This window comes from Protopterus annectens, chromosome 17.part0 (assembly GCF_019279795.1).
Source record: "Protopterus annectens isolate FY-2018-M chromosome 17.part0, PAN1.0, whole genome shotgun sequence".
NCBI lineage: Eukaryota > Metazoa > Chordata > Ceratodontiformes > Protopteridae > Protopterus > Protopterus annectens.
Genome location: NC_056751.1, coordinates 235,070,070 through 235,089,869, shown reverse-complemented (window position 1 = coordinate 235,089,869; position 19,800 = coordinate 235,070,070). Strand labels below are relative to the sequence as shown.

The following is a 19,800-nucleotide window of genomic DNA, read 5'->3' as shown; positions in this document are numbered from 1 at the left end:
TAGGGGTGTATTACATGGTGAATCAGGAGATTCTACCAGTACTCCTTCTTTGAGTAATGCTGCTATTATAGGCTTAATTCCTATTTCTGCATCCTTTCTCAAAGGGTATTGTCTTTTCTGTGGTCTAAAAGCTGACTTTGGGGTAATTGTAACTGGTCCTGCTGTTCGAATAAGTCCTACATCTGACTTGCCTGTTGACCAAAGAGTTGTTGGAATTTCACATAAGGCCTTTTCTTCTTCTTCTAATAAAGATGCTAATCAGCTGTCCTCACTAGATTGCAAGTGTACAGCTGGATGTGTCTGTGTCAATCAATTCAGTTTTTGTTTTTGTATCCCTTGTTCTGACAGTTCTAAATCAGTCTGTTTCCCCCATCTTGTTACTCTTTCTCCTAAATCTGCCCATTTAACACTTTTGTTCTTTGTCAAGCTGATATGTGGCAACCGATTTGATTAATACAATGCAAGGAATTATTGAGGTAATGAACAGGTAACTACATTGTTCCCCTCAGTATCCCAGTACAAAGTACGCAAAACCAATCTAGTTGCACGATTTCTAAACAGTTCTTGCTCATACTCTCTATCAGGTCCTGGTGTAGTACAGTAGTATAGAGTACAGTGTAACAAATGCTGTCGATAAGTGTCAAGGGAGGGGGCTTTACTGATGGTTACGTTCATCAGCTCCTCGGTCACTGCCCCTGGACCAGTCGTGACTAGGTCCTGGCTGTACCAATAAAAAGTTTCACCCTCCGATCGCACTACAAAGGTATCCATTTGTCTCTGTGCCTCCATACCTTGTACAGTTGGAACTACTGCTATGCCAAATATCTGCATAAGGTCCCTGCCCAATAGGTTTACTGGACACTTTGCAGAAACAACTGTTTTACTTCTCTGGGTCATACCTGAAACGGGGTCAGTTATTGTTATATCATGGGAAAGTGGTTCCCTGTATAGCTGTCCATTTGCGTCTTTTACTAGTATATAATCAGGTGATTCTGAATGTTCTGGTAACTTGGAGGGGTGTATCAAAGTCCGTGACGCTCCTGTGTCACACAGGAATTTGACTTCCCTTCCCTCCACCAAAAGTGTAACTTCCGGTTTGTATCTGCCAAGTAGAGCTCTAAGCTCAATAATGCTAAGTCCAAAATTTCACTTTCTTCATCCTCCATATCTACTTGCACTTCCTTTACTCCTTCTATCACATTTACATTTGTTTTCTGTTTTCCTGATGATTTCTGACTCTTACATGATGTATTTTCACTATCATATAGTCAGTCCTCATCTCCCTTATCTTCTGTAATTACCTTTTTATTTTGCCGACAATCCCTTGCTAGATGTCCTTTTTTCCCGCACTTGAAGCATTCACCTCTCTTTTTCCTTTCTTCAAAATCTTCTGATCGTTTGTCAGACTATTTTCCTGGGTATTTTTCTTGCCCTTTTTACCTGACTGTAATACAAATACTTCAGCTCCGTCCTCAGCAGTGAAGACTTGCGCCTTCTTTTTCTTTTTACTATTAAAATGTCTCTCAGCATGTCTAGCGTATTCGAGTAAGGCTTGTAGCCTCCCTGTTCGATCTATCATATGCTTCGTAATGAAGCTACTAATAGGTGCAATGCAACCTTTCAAAAATGCATTTTTTAATTGTTGTTCATACGGGGAATCAGTTGTTTGGTTCTCAGGAACCGACATACTGCAATGATTATTAAAACATTCTAATAATCTAGCATAATATCCATCTATTGTCTCATTTTCCTGTTGTATGCATTGATTAATGCAAGTCCAGTCTGCTCTGGCTTTCCATTTCTCAGAGATTCGGTCTGTCAGACCTTTCACTCTGTTGTCTAACTCTGCGTCACTATGTGGGAGTGGTCTGAGCTCTGCATTACGAGGATTCCAGGCGCCACAAATCATGTGCCAATCTGGACCTATAATTTGTCTTACTACTTTTCCTACTTCTTCCCCATTCAAGTGGTAACTTAACCTCATGCCTTGTAAATCTTCTAAAAATTTCGTAAAATTAACTTTCGGATGGGGGATTCCCTCAGTAGCCTTCCGGATGTCCTCAGGTGTCCATGGTCCATATACTAAGAGTGTTGGATCCTGCCCTTCCTGTCCTGCTTGAGGATTTGGAACTTCTATAAGTGGGCATATTTCTTCCTCACTCTGATCCTGTAGATTTCTCTCTATTTGGTATGATTTTGTGTCCTTATGTGTTTTACGTGTTTGGGACCTAGTCTCAATAGGATCTCTAACAAATAATTGTGGTTTTGCTGAAACTTCAGGATAATGCGGAGGCGGACCAGCCTGTCCACTTGCTTCATATCCTGAAAAGGGTAAGGGAGGGGGTAAGGGAGGAGGAGGAGGAGCTGTCGCTATTACCAAGTTATTATCCTCTTTGTCTAAAAATAATGTTTTTGAATTTTTAAGCTTCTGTTCTCTATGATTTGCTTCCTCAATCCACCTGTGTGCTTGAGGAATGCCTAGTTGGCGTTGCTTTTTTGCCTGACCTCCTGCATCAGATTTAAGCTGTTTAAGGAGTTTAACTAGTGAAGGTTTATCTAGTTTACCATCAAATTCATATTTGTTAACCCATTTCGTATAATACCTAACATTATCAGAACGCTGTAATTGCATGTATTTTGCGTCTTCGGTTAGGGGCGGATCTCGCGAGGTTTTAGTGCACTGATTACCCATGTCAAAGAAAATGTTACGTAACCCTTTTTTATCACGTGATATCAAGTTCTTAGTTCCTGTTTACAGTTTATCTAGAATAACTGCCTACCGTATTCTGTTACCCTGATCTATGACCAAATATACAGTACTTCCTTTTGTCCCTGATCTGCAAAACAAATCTTGACAACAATATACTGTAACCTAGTCTCTGATCTAAAACAGAAAAAAGGCAAATTCTTCCTACCTGAGCCTCCGGTATTGAACTGTTCGAATGTCCACTCTTCAGCCACAGATCAGAAAGTGGCCAGCCTCTTTACAGGACAATTCAGTCGGAGGTCTTTTCACCCAAGAAGAACCATTTCGGTAACTTCTGCTGCGCAGTATTCGACCACCGGTGGACTCTTATCTGCAGCTATCTGAGGGAATTTTCCGGTCCGAAGGACCAAACTGTTAAATAAAATTAAAAATTCAATACACAGGAGGTTCAGATTCAAAAGTTTACTAGTGTACACCAGGAGGCAAAAAAACATACAAGTACAGAATTTTGTCTGACATGAAACATGAAGCACGCAATTTTATATAGGTTTAACATTCAAGCTATGCCCACCTTACTGATGTGACATGTCACAGGGCATCTACATCACTTTAGCTTACAAGCCTCTATTCTTTTAATCTGCTGATGCAGTATGTTTTAAAAAGCTTTTCCTCTAGATACAATACGGCCTTGCTATCCAGCTGGTCACTCATAATGTCTTTCTGTAAAGTTACTTGTTCAAGGTTTCATATCAGTTCGAATACAATAGCAGCTTCAGTCTTTTAATGTATGTCTTTGTTCTCTGTTATACTTTCTCACACAGCTGCGTGCTATCTAAGTAACACATATACAAGGCCAGATCATTCCAACAGGAAAGAGCAGAATATTTCATTATTTCACACATTTAATTTCCTGACCCAGCAGATAATCACTTATGAAAAGCATAAACATTAAAACTTGCTAAGCTAGCATTCTGCCAGGGTCAGAGATCAGCTTTTGCTTCAAGCCACACTGCAGTTTTCAAAACTACTTCACATTTAGACATGAATTAATTTTACTACTATATGATTAATAGAATAAAATGCATTATATACTATTTTGCTTTTAAGCTAGCATTTCTCATGTATTCAAATACACATTTTTCTAACCGATTTAAAGGAGGCATATTTACACATTCCCATCAGGCAGGAACGCAGAAAATACCTCAGGTTCAAGGCCGGATCGAGGCACTTATCAATTCTCTGCGCTGCCCTTTGGATTGTCTACTGCGCCCATGGTCTTTACCAAATGCCTGGCTCCAGTAGTAGCTTATTGCAGACTCAAGGGAATTCAAATTTACCCTTATCTGGATGACTGCCTTATTCAGGCAAACAGCAAGGATGTCTTACTCCAGCATCTAGAGTTTGTTCAGAATCTTCTCAAGTTCCTGGGATTCACTGTAAACATAAAAAAGTCAAATTTGACACCCTCACAACAGATAATATTTCTGGGCGCTTCTCTAAATGCAACAACCCAGATGGCATTTCTGACATACGAAAAACAATTACAGCTGGCCTCAACTTTCAAAACCTTGGCAACTTTAACTCAGCTGTCTGCAAGGAGATTCCTGCAGGCTTTGGGTTACATGGCCTCCTGCATCCTTCTCGTACCATATACAAGGCTACATATGAGGAAAATACAGTGGTACCTAAAAAGTGTATGGTCTCAGCATTGCCACAGTTTAGACATACTGATCTCCGTCCTGCCTTGCCTTCAAAAGGAATTCCTTTGGTGGTCCAAGGCATGTACTCTGAACAAAGGAAAAACCTTCTGTCTGCCTCCTGCCACTCAGATACTGACCACGGACACCTCAGATTATGCATGGGGAGCCCATTTTCAGGGCAACTGTCTGCAGGGCCTTTGGACAAAGGATCAGAAGCACCTGCATATCAAGGAAATGTTAGCCATACAGAAAGCTCTACTGGCCTTCAGGAATCTTCTACAACCAGGACAACTACTGATACGGACAGACAACACCACAGTTATGTGGTACATAAACAAGCAAGGGGGATCTCATTTCTATCCCCTTTGCAGACTAGCCATGGATCTCTGGAACACAGCTCTAGCTTGCAATCTGGACCTTCAAGCACAGTTTCTACCAGGGAAGCATAACTTCCTGACAGACAGTCTGAGCAGAAACCTTTCGGACCCACACGAATGGATGCTGGACACCGAAATATTCAAGATGATTACTGCAGTCTGGGGATGTCCTCACATAGACCTCTTTGCATCCCACCTCAATCATCAACTACAGATTTTTTGCACCAGGACTTTCCGCGAACAGGCTTGGAAAGTGGATGCACTTTCATTCAGTTGGAGAAACCTCTTGGGATATGCCTTTCTGCCTCTTCCTCTTCTTCCACGAGTATTATTAAAGATCAAACAGGACAAGCCCAAGATGATAATCTTGCTGGCCTCAAATTGGCCTCGACAGTTTTGGTACCCAACACTGAAAAACCTTTGTCTGGAGCCCCCATGGGTTTTACCACAGACTCCGAACCTTCTGTCCCAACACCAGGGTCAGGTTCTACACTCCCATGTCAAAGCTCTCAGCCTGGCGGCCTGGTTAATCCAGGGTCTTTGAATCATTCTCTCTTACCCAAGCATGTTTTGGATGTCATTTTAGAAGCCAGACGTCCTAGCACTAGGAAATCTTATGCAGGAAAATGGAAAAGATTTTGTTCCTGGAGGCAAGCTCAGGATTCTGATCCTCTTATTCCTAACATTCCTCAGATTTTACTTTACCTGACAGACCTCTTACATAAGGGTCTCTCTTTCTCTTCCATAAAGATTCATGCCTCTGCTATTTCTACTCATTATAATACAGACCCTCCAATCTTTTCCCACCAGCTCATGAGACAGTTTCTCAGAGGAGCTAAGAACTTAAGGCCCCCTAGATCTCCTCCCATTCCTGCTTGGGATCTCAACTATGTTTTGGAAAAGCTCACCTTACCTCCTTTTGAGCCTGCTGCCACATCTGACATCAAGTTTTTATCTTGGAAGACAGCCATCCTGTTAGCTCTGACCTCTGCCAGGAGAGTTTCAGAGTTGCAAGCTCTTATGGCTGTGGAACCTTACATTATTTTTCATCAAGACAGGGTGTCTTTAAGGACTAATCCTACTTTCATCCCTAAGGTGGTTTCCAAAGTGGCTTTAAATCAAACTATTCACTTGCCAACCTTTTTTCCCCACTCCTCAAAGTAAAGGGGAAAGGATCTTACATTCCTTGGACGTACACAGACAACTACGTTTTTACCTGGACAGAACCAAGGACATCAGGAAATCAGAGCAATTGTTTGTTTCGTATGCTTCAAGTTCCCAAGGTAAAGCCATTTCAAAACAGACCATTTCTAAATGGATTGCTCATGGAATCAGATTTTGCTATTCACACCATGGAAAGCAAATCCCAGGGAGTATAAGGACTCACTCTACCAGAGCTGCTGCCACTTCTGCTGCCTTCCTACCAAAGACATTTTGGAAGCTGCAACTTGGAGTTCAGTGCATACTTTTTCCAAGCACTACAATCTATCTCTCCACTCTAAGTCTGGGGCAGGCTTTGCTTCTGCAGTCTTGCAGGGTCTTATAGCCGCCCCCTCTACTTTATGACCACCTCCCTTTCATTCTGCTTTGGGATTCTACCCTACAGTCATGACTGCAACAGTGAAACACGATGAACATAGTACAGTTGTGTACACTTACCATAAATGTAGATGTTCGAGTGTCTTTACTGTTGCAGTCTGGGTTTCCCTCCCTCCTGTCCCCTCTTATTTTTTCTTTTGTGTGGTTCCTTTTTTCACCCTTCTTCTGAGGTGTGTTTGCAAAGGGTATGGGACTTTACTCATTTTGGAACATCTGACATCTGGGGCAAGAAAAACTGGAGAACATGGCGTCGGTTGTCAGCTTTGTACTCCTGGCGCTCTGACGTCAGGGAGCATGGCTGAACAGCCGACGCCGGACCCAGACTTTGGGATTCTGGCCGACCGAGGACTGCCTGCCGGCAGGGGAGAACCCTACAGTCATGACTGCAACAGTGAAGACACTTGAACATCTACATTTATGGTAAGTGTACACAACTGTACTTTCCATCGGAGTTAATATCAATGGCAACAGACCAACAACCACTTTTGCAGCTCAGGTACCTGCAGGAGATCAAGATGAATTACCTCCTCGACGAAGTGAGAGGTTAACATCAGGAATGTGAATAATAATAAATCCAATGTGAATAATGTAAACCCTAATGTGGGAAGTAGCTCAGTTCCTAACAATAACTCACAAAAGAACCAGCAGGGACAACATTTTCAGCAAGGGAACAACTGAGGCCAACAGACTCATACCAGGCCCATGAACAACAGGAGGAAGGGCAATTGGAATCACAGGCAGAACTGGAGATGGCATTTGAGCAACTTTTTTTGGACTGACAGTGCTAGCGACAACAGGGTGAGCAAGTTCGATCCAATTTTGCAAGCTAATAACAATGTGACTGATAATACACATAATTATTGTCTTAGTATTGTTACTAGCTCAACAGGGGACTTCAATGTTTATAATTATTCAGACTTTAATGTTAACTGTTTATTAGTGGATGTTTTAGCTAAAGAGCACACTTTTGTACCCAGTAAACCTGCTGATATTTCATGGACACTTATGAACTTAACTTCAAATGTAACTTCCTTATTAACAATTTTATTTTTCATGTCAGATGTTATACAGGGTGGTGATTTTAACTCTAACCCTGATTGTTTTAGAATTGCCAGTACATTTAACCCAAATACTTCATCTACATTAACAGTATTTGAACAATTATGTGAGCATGACATTAGGAATATGCATCCGTTTAGTGATAAAGCTAGAGTTAATAACTTAACTAGGAATTGATTTATGAACTGAAGAATAATGGAGTTAAATTGATTAAACCTGATAAAGGTGGGGGGCCTAGTCATAATGAATGAAATACATTATAAGTCATGCATGCAAGAAATGTTGGATACTGACCATTATGAAAAAGTTTCCATTAATGAGATCAATACAGCGTATAGGTATATTAGGATGTATTTAAATAACCTGTTCATAGAAACAAGCATTTCTATCGATATTTTGAATTATCTAACAATATTAGCCCCCAAATCCTAGTCATCTTTGGCATCCCAAAAATTCACCTTAGCAACCCCCCTTTTCGACCTGTAGTTAATGGCCAGAATAGTATAATGTACCCCATGGCTAAATATGTGGACCACATTCTGAAAAAGTATGTAAGTACTGAGACCCACATTTGCAAGGATTCCTGGATCTTTTTGGAAAAAATGAATGGCCTGAGGTATAATGAGTCTTATAACTTTGGCACAATAGATGTAAAAGATATTTTATACTGCAATACCACAGGAACTTGGTATTGAGTGGGTAACAGAGGTGTTACTTGATAAAGGGATCGATCATGATGAGCTCTGACTGGTCCAGGAATTTTTGGACATTATTCTTAAGAATAATTTTTTCATGTTCAATGATTCCTTTTATATTCAAAGGAAAGGGGTAGCCATGGGGTCACCATGTGGGGCTAGCTTCGCAAATTTGGTCATGTGTCTTTGGAGCAGAAATTTGTTCTAGAACATAGGCTATATTCAAATTATTTAGTTTATTACACTCGATACCTGGACAATATATTCCTAAAGTTTGAGGGAGGTGCTGACAGTTTTAACAAATTTCTGGTATACTTCAATACTACAGCTGATTTTTTAAGAATTACCAGTAATTTTCATATGGAGAAAATTGCATTTCTGGATGTATATTTACAGAAGGACAGGCTCAGACAGAAGTATGCGGCCACCATCCACAGAAAGGAGATGTATTCAAATTTATTCCTCCATTTTACCAGCTCACACCCTATGCATCAGAAAAAAATTTGTGGTGAAAGGCCAGTTAGTCAGAGCAGTCAGAATGGTTTTGAACTTGGTTGATTTTAAGGAAGAATGTAAATTTTTATGCACCTTATTTATGAACCAAGGTTACCCAGATTATTTTCTAGATAAATTGATTCATGAGATTACTTCTGAAAGGAACACTGGACACTTTAGAGCTACTTTGAATGGGTCTGAAATAGATGGGGGCCTATACTTGAATAATTATAGTAGTAGCCCTTCTTTGGGTATGTTTCTGGAAGATAGGACTGACCAAGTCAATCATAGCCCTGACTTTTCTCTTTCATTTATCACCTCTTTTCCAAGCAGAATACAAGATGCCATGAACCCTAATGCTTGAAGGACTGTCCTTGCATTTTGGAGAGAAATTGGAATTTTATCAACGCGGATGAGAATGTGCAGAAAAGATTGGTCCCCCCACCCCCAATGTAGGAGGAACAGCAATTTTAAGTACCTCCTAGCTAACAATATATTACAAACCCTGAGGACTAACGGTATGTTTAAATGTGAAGCCTGCAATTTTTGCAGATTCATAGATGCTGGTTCTTTGTGCCAAGTTAATAATACAAATATTGTTTGCAAGGGGGGGGGGTATAACTGCAATTCTAAGGGATGTGTGTACTTAGCTAAGTGTAATTCCTGCTTAGATTTCTATATTGGTAAGACGGATAGGACACTTAAGGAATGCATATTTGAACGTCAATATGCTATTAGAAACAGGAAAGCTGAGAATGCCTTAGCTAAACATATACTCAGTAACCCTTGGCCATTCATTCTTCTTTAGGATTATTGACCAGAACTGTTCTCATATTAGGGGAGAACCATTTTCTTTTTGGCTAGAGCAGCGAGAATTATACTGGCAGCTCAAACTAGATGCCTTCAAATACCCAGGGTTAAATGATACATGCTCAATAGCTTGCATTCTAAAACTAAGAAATTTGATGAGATAGTATTTTTATCTGTGGAATGTTATTTTTATCTTTAGAATGTACATTTTACTAATGTAGTTTAGGGACAAAGTTTCTTGCTAATTTCAGATTTTATACTATATCTGTATTTAAACATTTTTTAAGCTGTGTTTTAATTATATGTTTGATTGTTTTCTCATTGGACCTTTTTAAACATCTGACCATCATGTGCTTATTTTGCTAACTACTTAAATGTGGTGTATTAGTTTTGTTAAACAGTCTGAAAAAGTGGGTGTGTGTGTGCCCACGAAAGTGCTTAAGTGGGTGTATGTGTGCCCACGAAAACGCTTACTGTTACAATAAATTCTTATTTGCACCTTCTAGCCCTGGCTATTTTTTGTTTTTACATATTAGATTTAAGCATTTCGATTGGATACTACGTGAACAGTTAGACTTATGGATATGGAGCATCTCTAATAGAGCAGGATCTGAGATTGCCTTGTAGATGAGACACAGATCACCTCTGAGCAATCTGTATGATACAGAGTAGAGTGATAGTGATTTGAGCCTGTCCACATAGGACAGGTGTTGGAGGCCATGGATTCTCTTTGTAAGGTATTTCTGTGGCCTTTCCAGTTGGTACAGGTGTTTGAAGAGGTACATACCAAATGGGGCATTGTACTCAATTATTAGCCTAATGAGGGAGGAGTACAGAGAGGTAATAACCTCCTTTGTTCTGGGTGCAATCCCTTTACTTATGAGATAAACCAAGTAAAAGGCTTTTCTGACCACTGTCGCTACATGATTGTCAAATGTGTGATTGTTGTCAACTTGTGTACCCAGGTCTCTCACCACAGGTTGTATGCTTAGGGGGTTGCAGCTAATGTGGTAATCAGTAGGGGCCACGTTTTTGCCAAATGGTATGATGATGCATTTTTTTTTGCATTTAACTTAAGGCCATGGTTTTGGCACCAGTTATTTGTTGCTGTGAGACCCTCTTGAAGTATGTCAACATCATTTGGAGAGTCAATGACAGCACCCAACTTACAGTCGTCTGCAAACCTGGTCAGCCACAGGCCTTTTGTCTTTGCCTGCACCTCTGAGAAGTAGATGCCAAACAATAGGAGTCCCAGGACAGATCCCTGGGGGATACCACTAGTGACAGGTCTGCTGACGGGGGTGGTGATACCTATTTTGACCTTGTGGGGCCTATCAGTGAGCCAGTTGGCCACCCACCTGATGAGATAGGGATTTACCCCAAGTTCTGTTAACTTTTTGATGATGCCTGAGTGGGAGGTTGTGTCAAAGGCTTTGGCCAAGTCAAGTTAAGCTGTATGTACTGACTTTACCTCATCCACTGCCTTGGTGACCATCTCAAAAAAGTCAGCCAGGTTCAACAGGCAAGATCTGCCCATGACAAATCTGAACTGGGTGGGGTCAAGTGCTTGGAGATTGCCTATGTCCTTGTTTATGAGGTTCATAATAATACGCTCCATGACCTTACAGATCAGACTTGTCAAGCTAATGGGGTTAGCTTCCAGGGTCAGTAGTGGCACCACCTTTGTGCAAAGGGATGACAATGTCAGTTCTCCACTCTGCTGGAATGAAGCCTGTACTTAGGCTATGGTTGAATAGGGTGATGCTCATCGTGTTTCACTGTTGCAGTCATTGCACTTGGGTTATCCTGCTGGCAGGCTACTCTCAGTCGGCCCGAATTCCAAATTTCTGGTCCGGCGTCGGTTGCTGTCACCTCTTCCCTGACGTCAGTGTGCCAGGGGTATAAAAGATGAAGCTGACGCCATTTTCTTCAGTTTTTCTTGCCCCAGATGTCAGGTGCCCCCAAAAAGGTAAGCTGTAAAAATTATGATCATAAGAAAGCATGCACATAACCTTCATCTGCAAGTAAATACACCACATAGGTTGTATAGAATAGATAGGTACAGATAAGTCCCAGCAAAGAAAAAAGGGGGATGGTGGGAGGGTAACCTAGACTGCAACAGTGAATACACTCTAACATCTACATTTATGGTAGGTACACAACTGTACTATGTTCATCGTGTTTCACTGTTGTAGTCATTACACTTGGGTTGAATCCCAAAGCTGAACAATTTAGTTTATTAAAGCCTCTCAGTGCACTTTTTCTAAAAGTTAATGTTTACTGAAAGAATGTCAGCTGTTTTTCACATCTGGGAGGAGAATATAGATGAGAGAAGAACAGATAGCAATAAAACCTAGGCTGAGGGGACATAGGAACATTAGGTAAATGATTGTACATTTTTGATACTACCCACACCTTTGTTGCATACATATAAGTGCTTACATGAGTGAGTGTGTCTTTTAAGTTGTCCATTTTAGATGTCTCATATATATGTATATATTTCTAATTTTATTTATATATTAATATATACTTTATATGCATGCACATATTTATGTTTATGTGTATGCATTCGGCATACATATGTACAGTTTTTTATATATTTATTTCTCATATACATGTTCAGATGTATTTTTATACATACATATATATATTTTTCATATATATAAATATTTAATAGATGCTATATTTGGAGCATTCATGATTATATGCAAGCGCTTAGAGTGCACAGTTTAGCTTGGACACTTTAGTGTACATTTCTCCTTCTTTATGTATTGGTTGTATGTCATTTGTCATATGCATCATGTAGGTTTGACATTTCCCTTTTTTATTAATTGTTTAATTGGTATGTGTATATATCCTGGTTCTTTGAATTTAAATGTTGCTGAGAGATCTGAGGAAGCTGCATACAGCAAAAGTGCTTATCTCATGAAATAAAGATTCATTTAGATCTTGTCACATCTATTTCGTGATTCTTGGAATATATTTTTGTGAACATTATTTGAAGATTCTTGGATTATTGTGGAACTTGCGAATTGTTTACTGACATATCTGCTTTGCTCCTATTCTTTTACTTTTGTTGACCATTTTATGTTTCATTTTTGGTAAGGAGCGTTTACCTGATCTGGTAGTGGTTCATCTACTACTGGATATAAATTATATTTCACAGAAGTATGTGTATTTAATTGAAAGCTTTGACATAAATCCAGCACTATTTCAGAACATGTACTGCTAAAAGCTAAGACAACAGTGCAGGGTAATGAAGTTGAATGAGATACTGACACCTTCCTACTTAACTGTTAAGGAAGAGATTTAATAAATGGGTAGTGGACATTATTCAAAAGTTATTCAGGAACAGATACATTTCTTTATAAGGGATAGCCAGTTAGTGGGTTAAATGAAAATGGATTTTTAAAATACAATAGAAATAAAATGGAATGAACTATGGGAAGGAAAGGACTTTAACAGAGCAAGAAGAGGAGCAACTACAGAGTGCTAAATGGAAAATAAGGGAATGTTTATGTAATATGCATGTGTTTAAAAAGGTTGTTGTTAAGCACTTATTTTTTGATAGCAACTCCAGAGCATAAAAACTTTTATTGCAACAATGTTGACAACAAAAAGTAGCAATAATTTTTGCCAGACTTAAGGAGCTTATAACAACAACAAAACATAACCATGGAGATGTTGGAGGTATTTTGAAAATGTTACAGACGTTTGTGTAGAGCAGAGGAGTGTTGAAACCAAAAAAAGGTAAAAATGGAAATATTTAAGAAAGGCTTCATTTTGACAATTTTAGATGAAAACAAGGCTCAACAGTTAGTTAAGATAAGAGGAGATGAGATAAAACAGTAATGTGGACTCACTCAACAGGGAAATCTCCAAGAGCAGATGGTATTCGTTTGGAAGTTTGGAGGGAAAAACCGTGATAAAGATCTGGAAAGTTTTATTAAAAATTACTTCAAAAGGAGGAGAGATGCCAGCATCTTGGATAAAAGCTGTGGTGGATGTACTTATCAAAGAAATTAAAGACCCTTCAGATTCAGGTCCATAGAGACCCATTGCAAGGGTTACCCATCTGTCTTGGTTATTCATACTTAAATTAGAAGGGGTAAAAGTTCCCAGGAATGCAGGGCTAAGCTTCTAATGATTCCCATTCATCAGTAGTGTAGTAAGTACGTATGAAACTATTATAAAGTGATTATGTGTATACTAGCTGAGAGAGCGACGCTTCCCTATCATATCAGTGAACGTTTAGCTTGTCGAAATGCCAAACGTTGGCAGCTAAAGTCAGAAATGGCAAAACTGCGAACAGCCACCTAAGCAAATTTTTTTCCCATGGAAAAATTTGCTTGACAGATGGACACCACAAAAACATTTAAACCCTAATTAAGTGGGGAGCTTTACCCCCCACACAGCCCCATGTAGGGGCCATGCCCCACCACACCTCCTCCATGTGGGGGCTGTGCCCCTATCACACCCCCCTAATTAAATATACTAACTCCGAGATCGCCCTACATTGGGGAAAAGGGCAAATTCTCGGTAATGGCCAAGCAAATTTTTTCCCTAAGAAAAAATTTGCTTAGGTGGCCATTCGCGGTTTTGCCCTTTTGGAGTTTAGCTGTTGATGTTTGGCATTTCGACAAGCTAAACTTTCATCAGTATAACAGGGAACTGAGAATGACAGAGGTGTTACCAGTATTGATAGCTATGGATCACTCTGATTTTGTGGAAGGGAGGCAAACATTTTTGACAGCATTAATAGAACAATGATGATCCAGAGGTAAGACGAACGTAAAAAATACTGCTGTTTTTGGTGGATTTTGATGCATTCAGTAGACTCAGATGGAATTTTATGAGTAGTACAACAGAATCATTTATATTTCCAGATAGAGTGATAGGGATAATTAAAAGACTCTGCCAGATGCAGGAATAAAGGTGGGAGGGTTCATGTCTGACAAGCTGTGTCTGAACAGAGGAACCAAGCAGGGTTGTCCTGTTTCCCCTTTATTTGCTTTATATTTAGAATTGTTAGCAAGGAAAATAAGGGATTCACAAATTCAAGGATATAATTAGTATGGTAATCAAGAAAAGTTAGTGTTGCTTGTAGGTGATACTATTTTGCACTTTATAAATTTAGAAAAGGACATTTTGGTGTTGTGGAACATTTGGAACATTTTGAGTCCGTTTCAAATCTTTTTTCGGATATTAAATTAATGAAGATAAAACAAAGGTAAATTGTATATCCACATGTGAATTGGTTCATCAATACCCATATTTATGAGACCACAATAAAGCGAAGCATTTAGTTGCATGGATTAAAAAGGAATCTATTATGGCTAAGGATATATAAGAAGAAAATAAACACAAGATAATACTAAAACTGAGAAACTGGAAGCACTTGATTATTGGATAGGGATAGTAAAATACAAGCAGTGAAAATGCTTTCAGTCCCTTTAGTTTTGTGTACAGGTCAGGCAACTTTTAATCAACTAGATGAGAAGTTGAAGTTGTGGATGGTAATAAAGGATTAAAGACATTTATTTAGGAGGGGAAGAAGGCAAGAATAAAGGGAAATAAGTTGATCACCCCCATAGAACAAGGTGGTTTAAGATAACCTGATATTTTAGAGCTACACAGATAATGCTCATATACATGACATGAGCAGAAGGTTATAAATCAAAGTGGTAAGAGATGATGGTAAAACCGGGAGGACGTTCGGAAAATAAGAAGAGAATGGGATTTTGGATGTAGATCCTTAAGAATAACAACAACCATACAGAATATTATATTCATAAAGTGGCGGAAGTATTCTAAGAGCTAAGTCAAACAGGAATGGAGAAAGGAGATGTTGCCAGTAGGGGTGACTTGCTAGTAGGGGGGTTAGAAAAATATAGGCAAGAGTGGGCTGGAATTTAGTTAGGAAAATTGCCAAAGGAATCAAGGTATTGGGAGTAAACATTTAAAGAGGGAAAGGTAATAAAGAGGGATTAGGCCAAGCAGAAGTTTGGACAGCAGGTTAGAGACGGTCTTCTCTACCAGTAATTGATATCAGAGTATAGGCAAAGTGAAAGGAAAAGGGGGTGCTAAGTGAAAGGCTCGGATAAAATTTTTAGTTGTATCTGGGAGTAATTTATTTTGGTAATTGTTATGTCTTTAAGAATGTTTGGTGTAGCTCAGTAATTTAGTTCTGATAAAGTCTTAAACAACTGAAGGATAGAAGTGCTTAACTTATTGTATTAAAATTTATTTTCATTTTATCCCATTTCTCAGTGTAGTTCTTTATTTTAATGGTGGCCCGTGTATTGTAGTGGGTTTGTAAAGTCCAATTTCCTTGGTTAAAAGTTTTTAATTGAGGCTTGAACAGGTGCTGCTGTGTAAAAAAGGATAATTAGTAGGGCATTTAAAGTATTGCATGATACATATAACAGTTGATCAGAGGAGGCTAGAGAAGGTTGGGAAGAGAGCCTGGAAAGGCAGTTTACAAAGGAACAATGGGGAGGGGGGCATTTGTATGGCTCCCATGTATGCAGCACAGTCCAGAAGGTTTAGGATTTTTGCTTGAAAATGTTTAAACATTTTTATGGGTGTAGTAGGAAATACCAAATACACTCAATGTCAGCATAGGTTCATAGGTTCGTAGATTAGTACTAGGCTAACTACCTTTGTGGGCCATTTTTTAAGCCTAGCCAATTGTACCCTGTGAGAATCAAACCCTGTACCTTGTGTTTGTAAGGCAAACACATTAACCATTATGCCAACCTCCCACTCTGCTAAACATTGACATTTTTCCATCGAAAACACTTATGCCAACAAGCAACTACACATGCACTGAGAAACCGTCTCGGCACATGCAAAATTTAAAAATATAAAAATTAAGACATGCTGTTATGCAGGGTGACAAGCCCCCTGCATTCCCCACATCAGGGGCTGTGCCCCTCACACTCCTTGATTATATATATGTACTACAAGATTGCACAAACACAGGGTAAGGGCATATTCCTCAACCCTGGGAATTTTTCAGTCTCAGACACCTGTAGACCAGCAGCTTAGTTGATCGTAAATGTTCAGCTTACAGGTGTTGGCTAAACACATATACGATCTTAAGGGGGAACCCATTTTTATACCCCAAGCAGACTTCTGTGGATTTTCCTTCAGGTGCTGTACAGGGTACTTTGTCAGAAATGTTGAGGTGGCAAATGGTTGAAACCAAGGAAATTATTCTTTTGATCTGGGATGTAAGATCTGAATTGCTTAGACATAGTAGGACCTTACTTAATTTGTTACTATTGTCTACCAAAACAGCAATTAAAAGAAAATGCAAATCAAAATCTAAACTAACTGTACCTGACATATTTGGTAATGTACAGGAAATAACATCACCCTGCTCACCCTAACTCAAACCTCCTTTAACCTCACTGAAACCTGGCTTACTAACAACCAACTTATTCTTAACCCTAAAAAGACAAAATTCCACCTTTTCCTTCCTAAATCTCTCTATCATCTTATATCTTCTTTTACCATCTCCTCCCTTAACACTCCATTCTCATCTGAACCCCACACTAAGCTCCTTGGTGTAATTGTTGACGACCAACTTAAATTGACCTCCATGAGCACCACTGCATAAAAACCCCACATCAAAAATGTGGCCTACTATATAGGGACAAAAAGTTGCTTACCCCCAACTCCAGAATCTCATCTTTCTAGGTGTATCCTCCTCCTAACATCTTCTACTCTGCTCAGATCCTTACTAACTTACAGTCCTCTCTCCTTTCCAAACGTATAACCAGTACAACAAGGTTGCCAGATTTGCAGCCAAATTGCCACAAAATCTCACCACTGTCTTGCACTCCGTACTCTCAGCTGGTTAGAGTTCCCAAACCAGCTGTTATATACACAGCTTCTCATCATCCATACAGTCCTAAATAAACCTAGCATCTCCTCCCTTGCCTCCTTCTATAACCCACCTTGCTCCCTCAGAAGCTCTGAACAATTTCTCCTACAGATCCACAAGGCAAAAAAAAGATCTTTAGGGCAAAACCTCTATAGTTACCTTCCTGCCCTGTCTTGGAATAAGCTTCCCATGGCCCTCAGACATATAAGACAGCTCTTAGAAATTACCTGAAAAGTGCCTGGATCTGTCACTGCAAGCATCCCATTTGATATCCTTCTCTTTCCCATTTTTAATATCAACTACTTATCTCATTTCCCCTCTTAATTCTCTTGCAGCTAGTCATCTGCTACTATCTCCTCTTCCTACTCCTATCTCTCCTCACACTGTAACTCACCATATTAACCCCTTAAGTACCTTTCCAGACACAACCTTAAATTCTTCTTCTTTTCTACCTCTGTTCTTACCCACCTCCTTTATACTTATCTCCCATTTGAACTGCCTCTTTCCCAAATTTTCATTGCTTGAACATCTCTGTTCATCTATTTTACCTTATTTTATATTAACTCTTATTATGTTTTAAATATTTTTTAGCGTAGTCTGTACTGAGTATTAATTAGATGCCTTTTAGTTTTTCTTTTTGCGTGTTTACCCTGCACTGAATATGTATTTCTTGCTTAATTTGTTCTGTGAATATTTTATTGTGTACTATGTGTTGTGGAGCTTTTCTTCCTGGGCCTTTACTGAAAAAGGGCAGAAGCTCAATCAGGCTATCACGGTCAACAAATGTCAAATAAATAAATAATATGTTTGATATTATTGATTGACTTTAATCCTCAGCGATTTACCAGAAAATCAAAAATTTGCATGAGGGAAAGGGCAAAAATGTAAAGCAAAATCAAGAACAGTAGGGAGATCTGTCTTGGACTTAGTATACAATGTGTATCGTATTCATCCTTTTGGACATGCCGTTTGAGGGTCACAGCTGTGGACCTTGGAAATTCTGAAGGAACCATGCAGCTTAGCTTCGGATTTTACATGAGGTGATGACATGCAAATAAATTAACTTAAATGTAACATTCACTCATTCCCTGAAGTTTTTTTTGCCTCTCATTTACACAAGTTAAGGAGTGACTGTGTTTTTTAATTACTTTTGTTAATATTTATAAATCACATTGTCTTGTGCTGTTATGCTCTTCATTTTTGGTTTTCTTATAGGCACAAGTTGTGGGGCAAAAGCTGCCTGAGGTGGTATATAGTTACACTCACCTTCAGCCTATCTTATATGCTCTGGGAGTAGGCGTGTCAACCAAGCAGCTAGATCACTTGAAGTTTCTATATGAAGGAAATGAGGAATTTTCTTGCCTGCCAACATTTGGAGTCATCCCTGGCCAAGCTTGCCTGCAGGGTGTTCTGTCATCTCTTCCTGGATTTGAGATGGATTTGGCAAGGGTAAGCAAGCAACATTTTGTTGTGTGTGAGAAGTGTGTTACAACTGGATTTCATCCAGTATGTTTTGTTTGCATTTATATTGTTATGTCTTGTTTTGGCTTCAGGCGATTGGAAATTGTGGCTACAAGCTTGTGTTCCTGGCAGCCCGCTGCATCACCTATATACATACTTCTGTATTTTCGACCTTCTAAATCTTTTTAGTCATAGAAATGGTGAAAAAGCTGAAGTTTATTTTCTCTAGAACAATAAACTAGAATGCAGCTGTAGTTAGGTGGGTTCATATTTCACAAAATTTTTGCATATAATATAGGAGTACTAAATTAGAAGACTGTTAGCTTGTCATTTTGGGACCAGCGGTATGTTCATAACGAATCTGAAACGTGCATTACACGAAAGATGTGCTGCTTTGGTCACAAAATGTTGATTCTAAAGGAGTAAAGCAAATGAAACTGCCTAGCTGTCATACTGGTTTGTTGAGGTGTTGCACAGTAAGTCATAGCAGAACAAATTGTTACAGTAATAACTGCTATCACTTGCAGCTACAGCTGTGCTGTGATAATTGTTGAGCAATCTGCAACCAATTGGCTTTTTATTTTCTTTTTTGAATGCGTCAAGAATGATGCGTTTCATACAGTGCCAGTCTGTAGTTGAGTTATGGCTGAAGAGGCACTCTGAAAGGGTACTAAAAGTCTGGAACTGCTGCACATAAAGGTAGTATGGACAAATTATATCAATTCAGGAATGCGTAAGGGAGGTGTAGATGACTTAGAATAAGACACAGTGCTTTCTTCTTTAGTTGTTTGTTTTAAAATGTTGTTGGAATTTCAGGCACGCACAGTTATTGCCAATTTGTTTTACTCCTGGGGTTTACTCTTCCTGTCTGGCTACCATGTTTAACGTACTAAGTCAGCTTTGTTTTGCTATTTCATCAGTTTCTTTCTTTTTCTTCATAATAGACATTACTAAAATAGCGATGACAAAGTGTGGGGTCTTTTTTACCTGATTATCCCATAGCAGA

General features: G+C 39.2%; 1 protein-coding gene across 1 annotated transcript in view; it reads left to right on the top strand.

Moving 5' to 3' along the window:
* The window catches only part of HSD17B4 (hydroxysteroid 17-beta dehydrogenase 4), a 1,616,359-nt gene that overhangs the window by 873,110 nt on the left and 723,449 nt on the right, over positions 1–19,800 (top strand). The window contains exon 13 of the mRNA XM_044059338.1: positions 18,549–18,782. Coding sequence (XP_043915273.1) covers positions 18,549–18,782 — 234 coding nt within the window. The remainder of the gene's footprint in view (positions 1–18,548; positions 18,783–19,800) is intronic.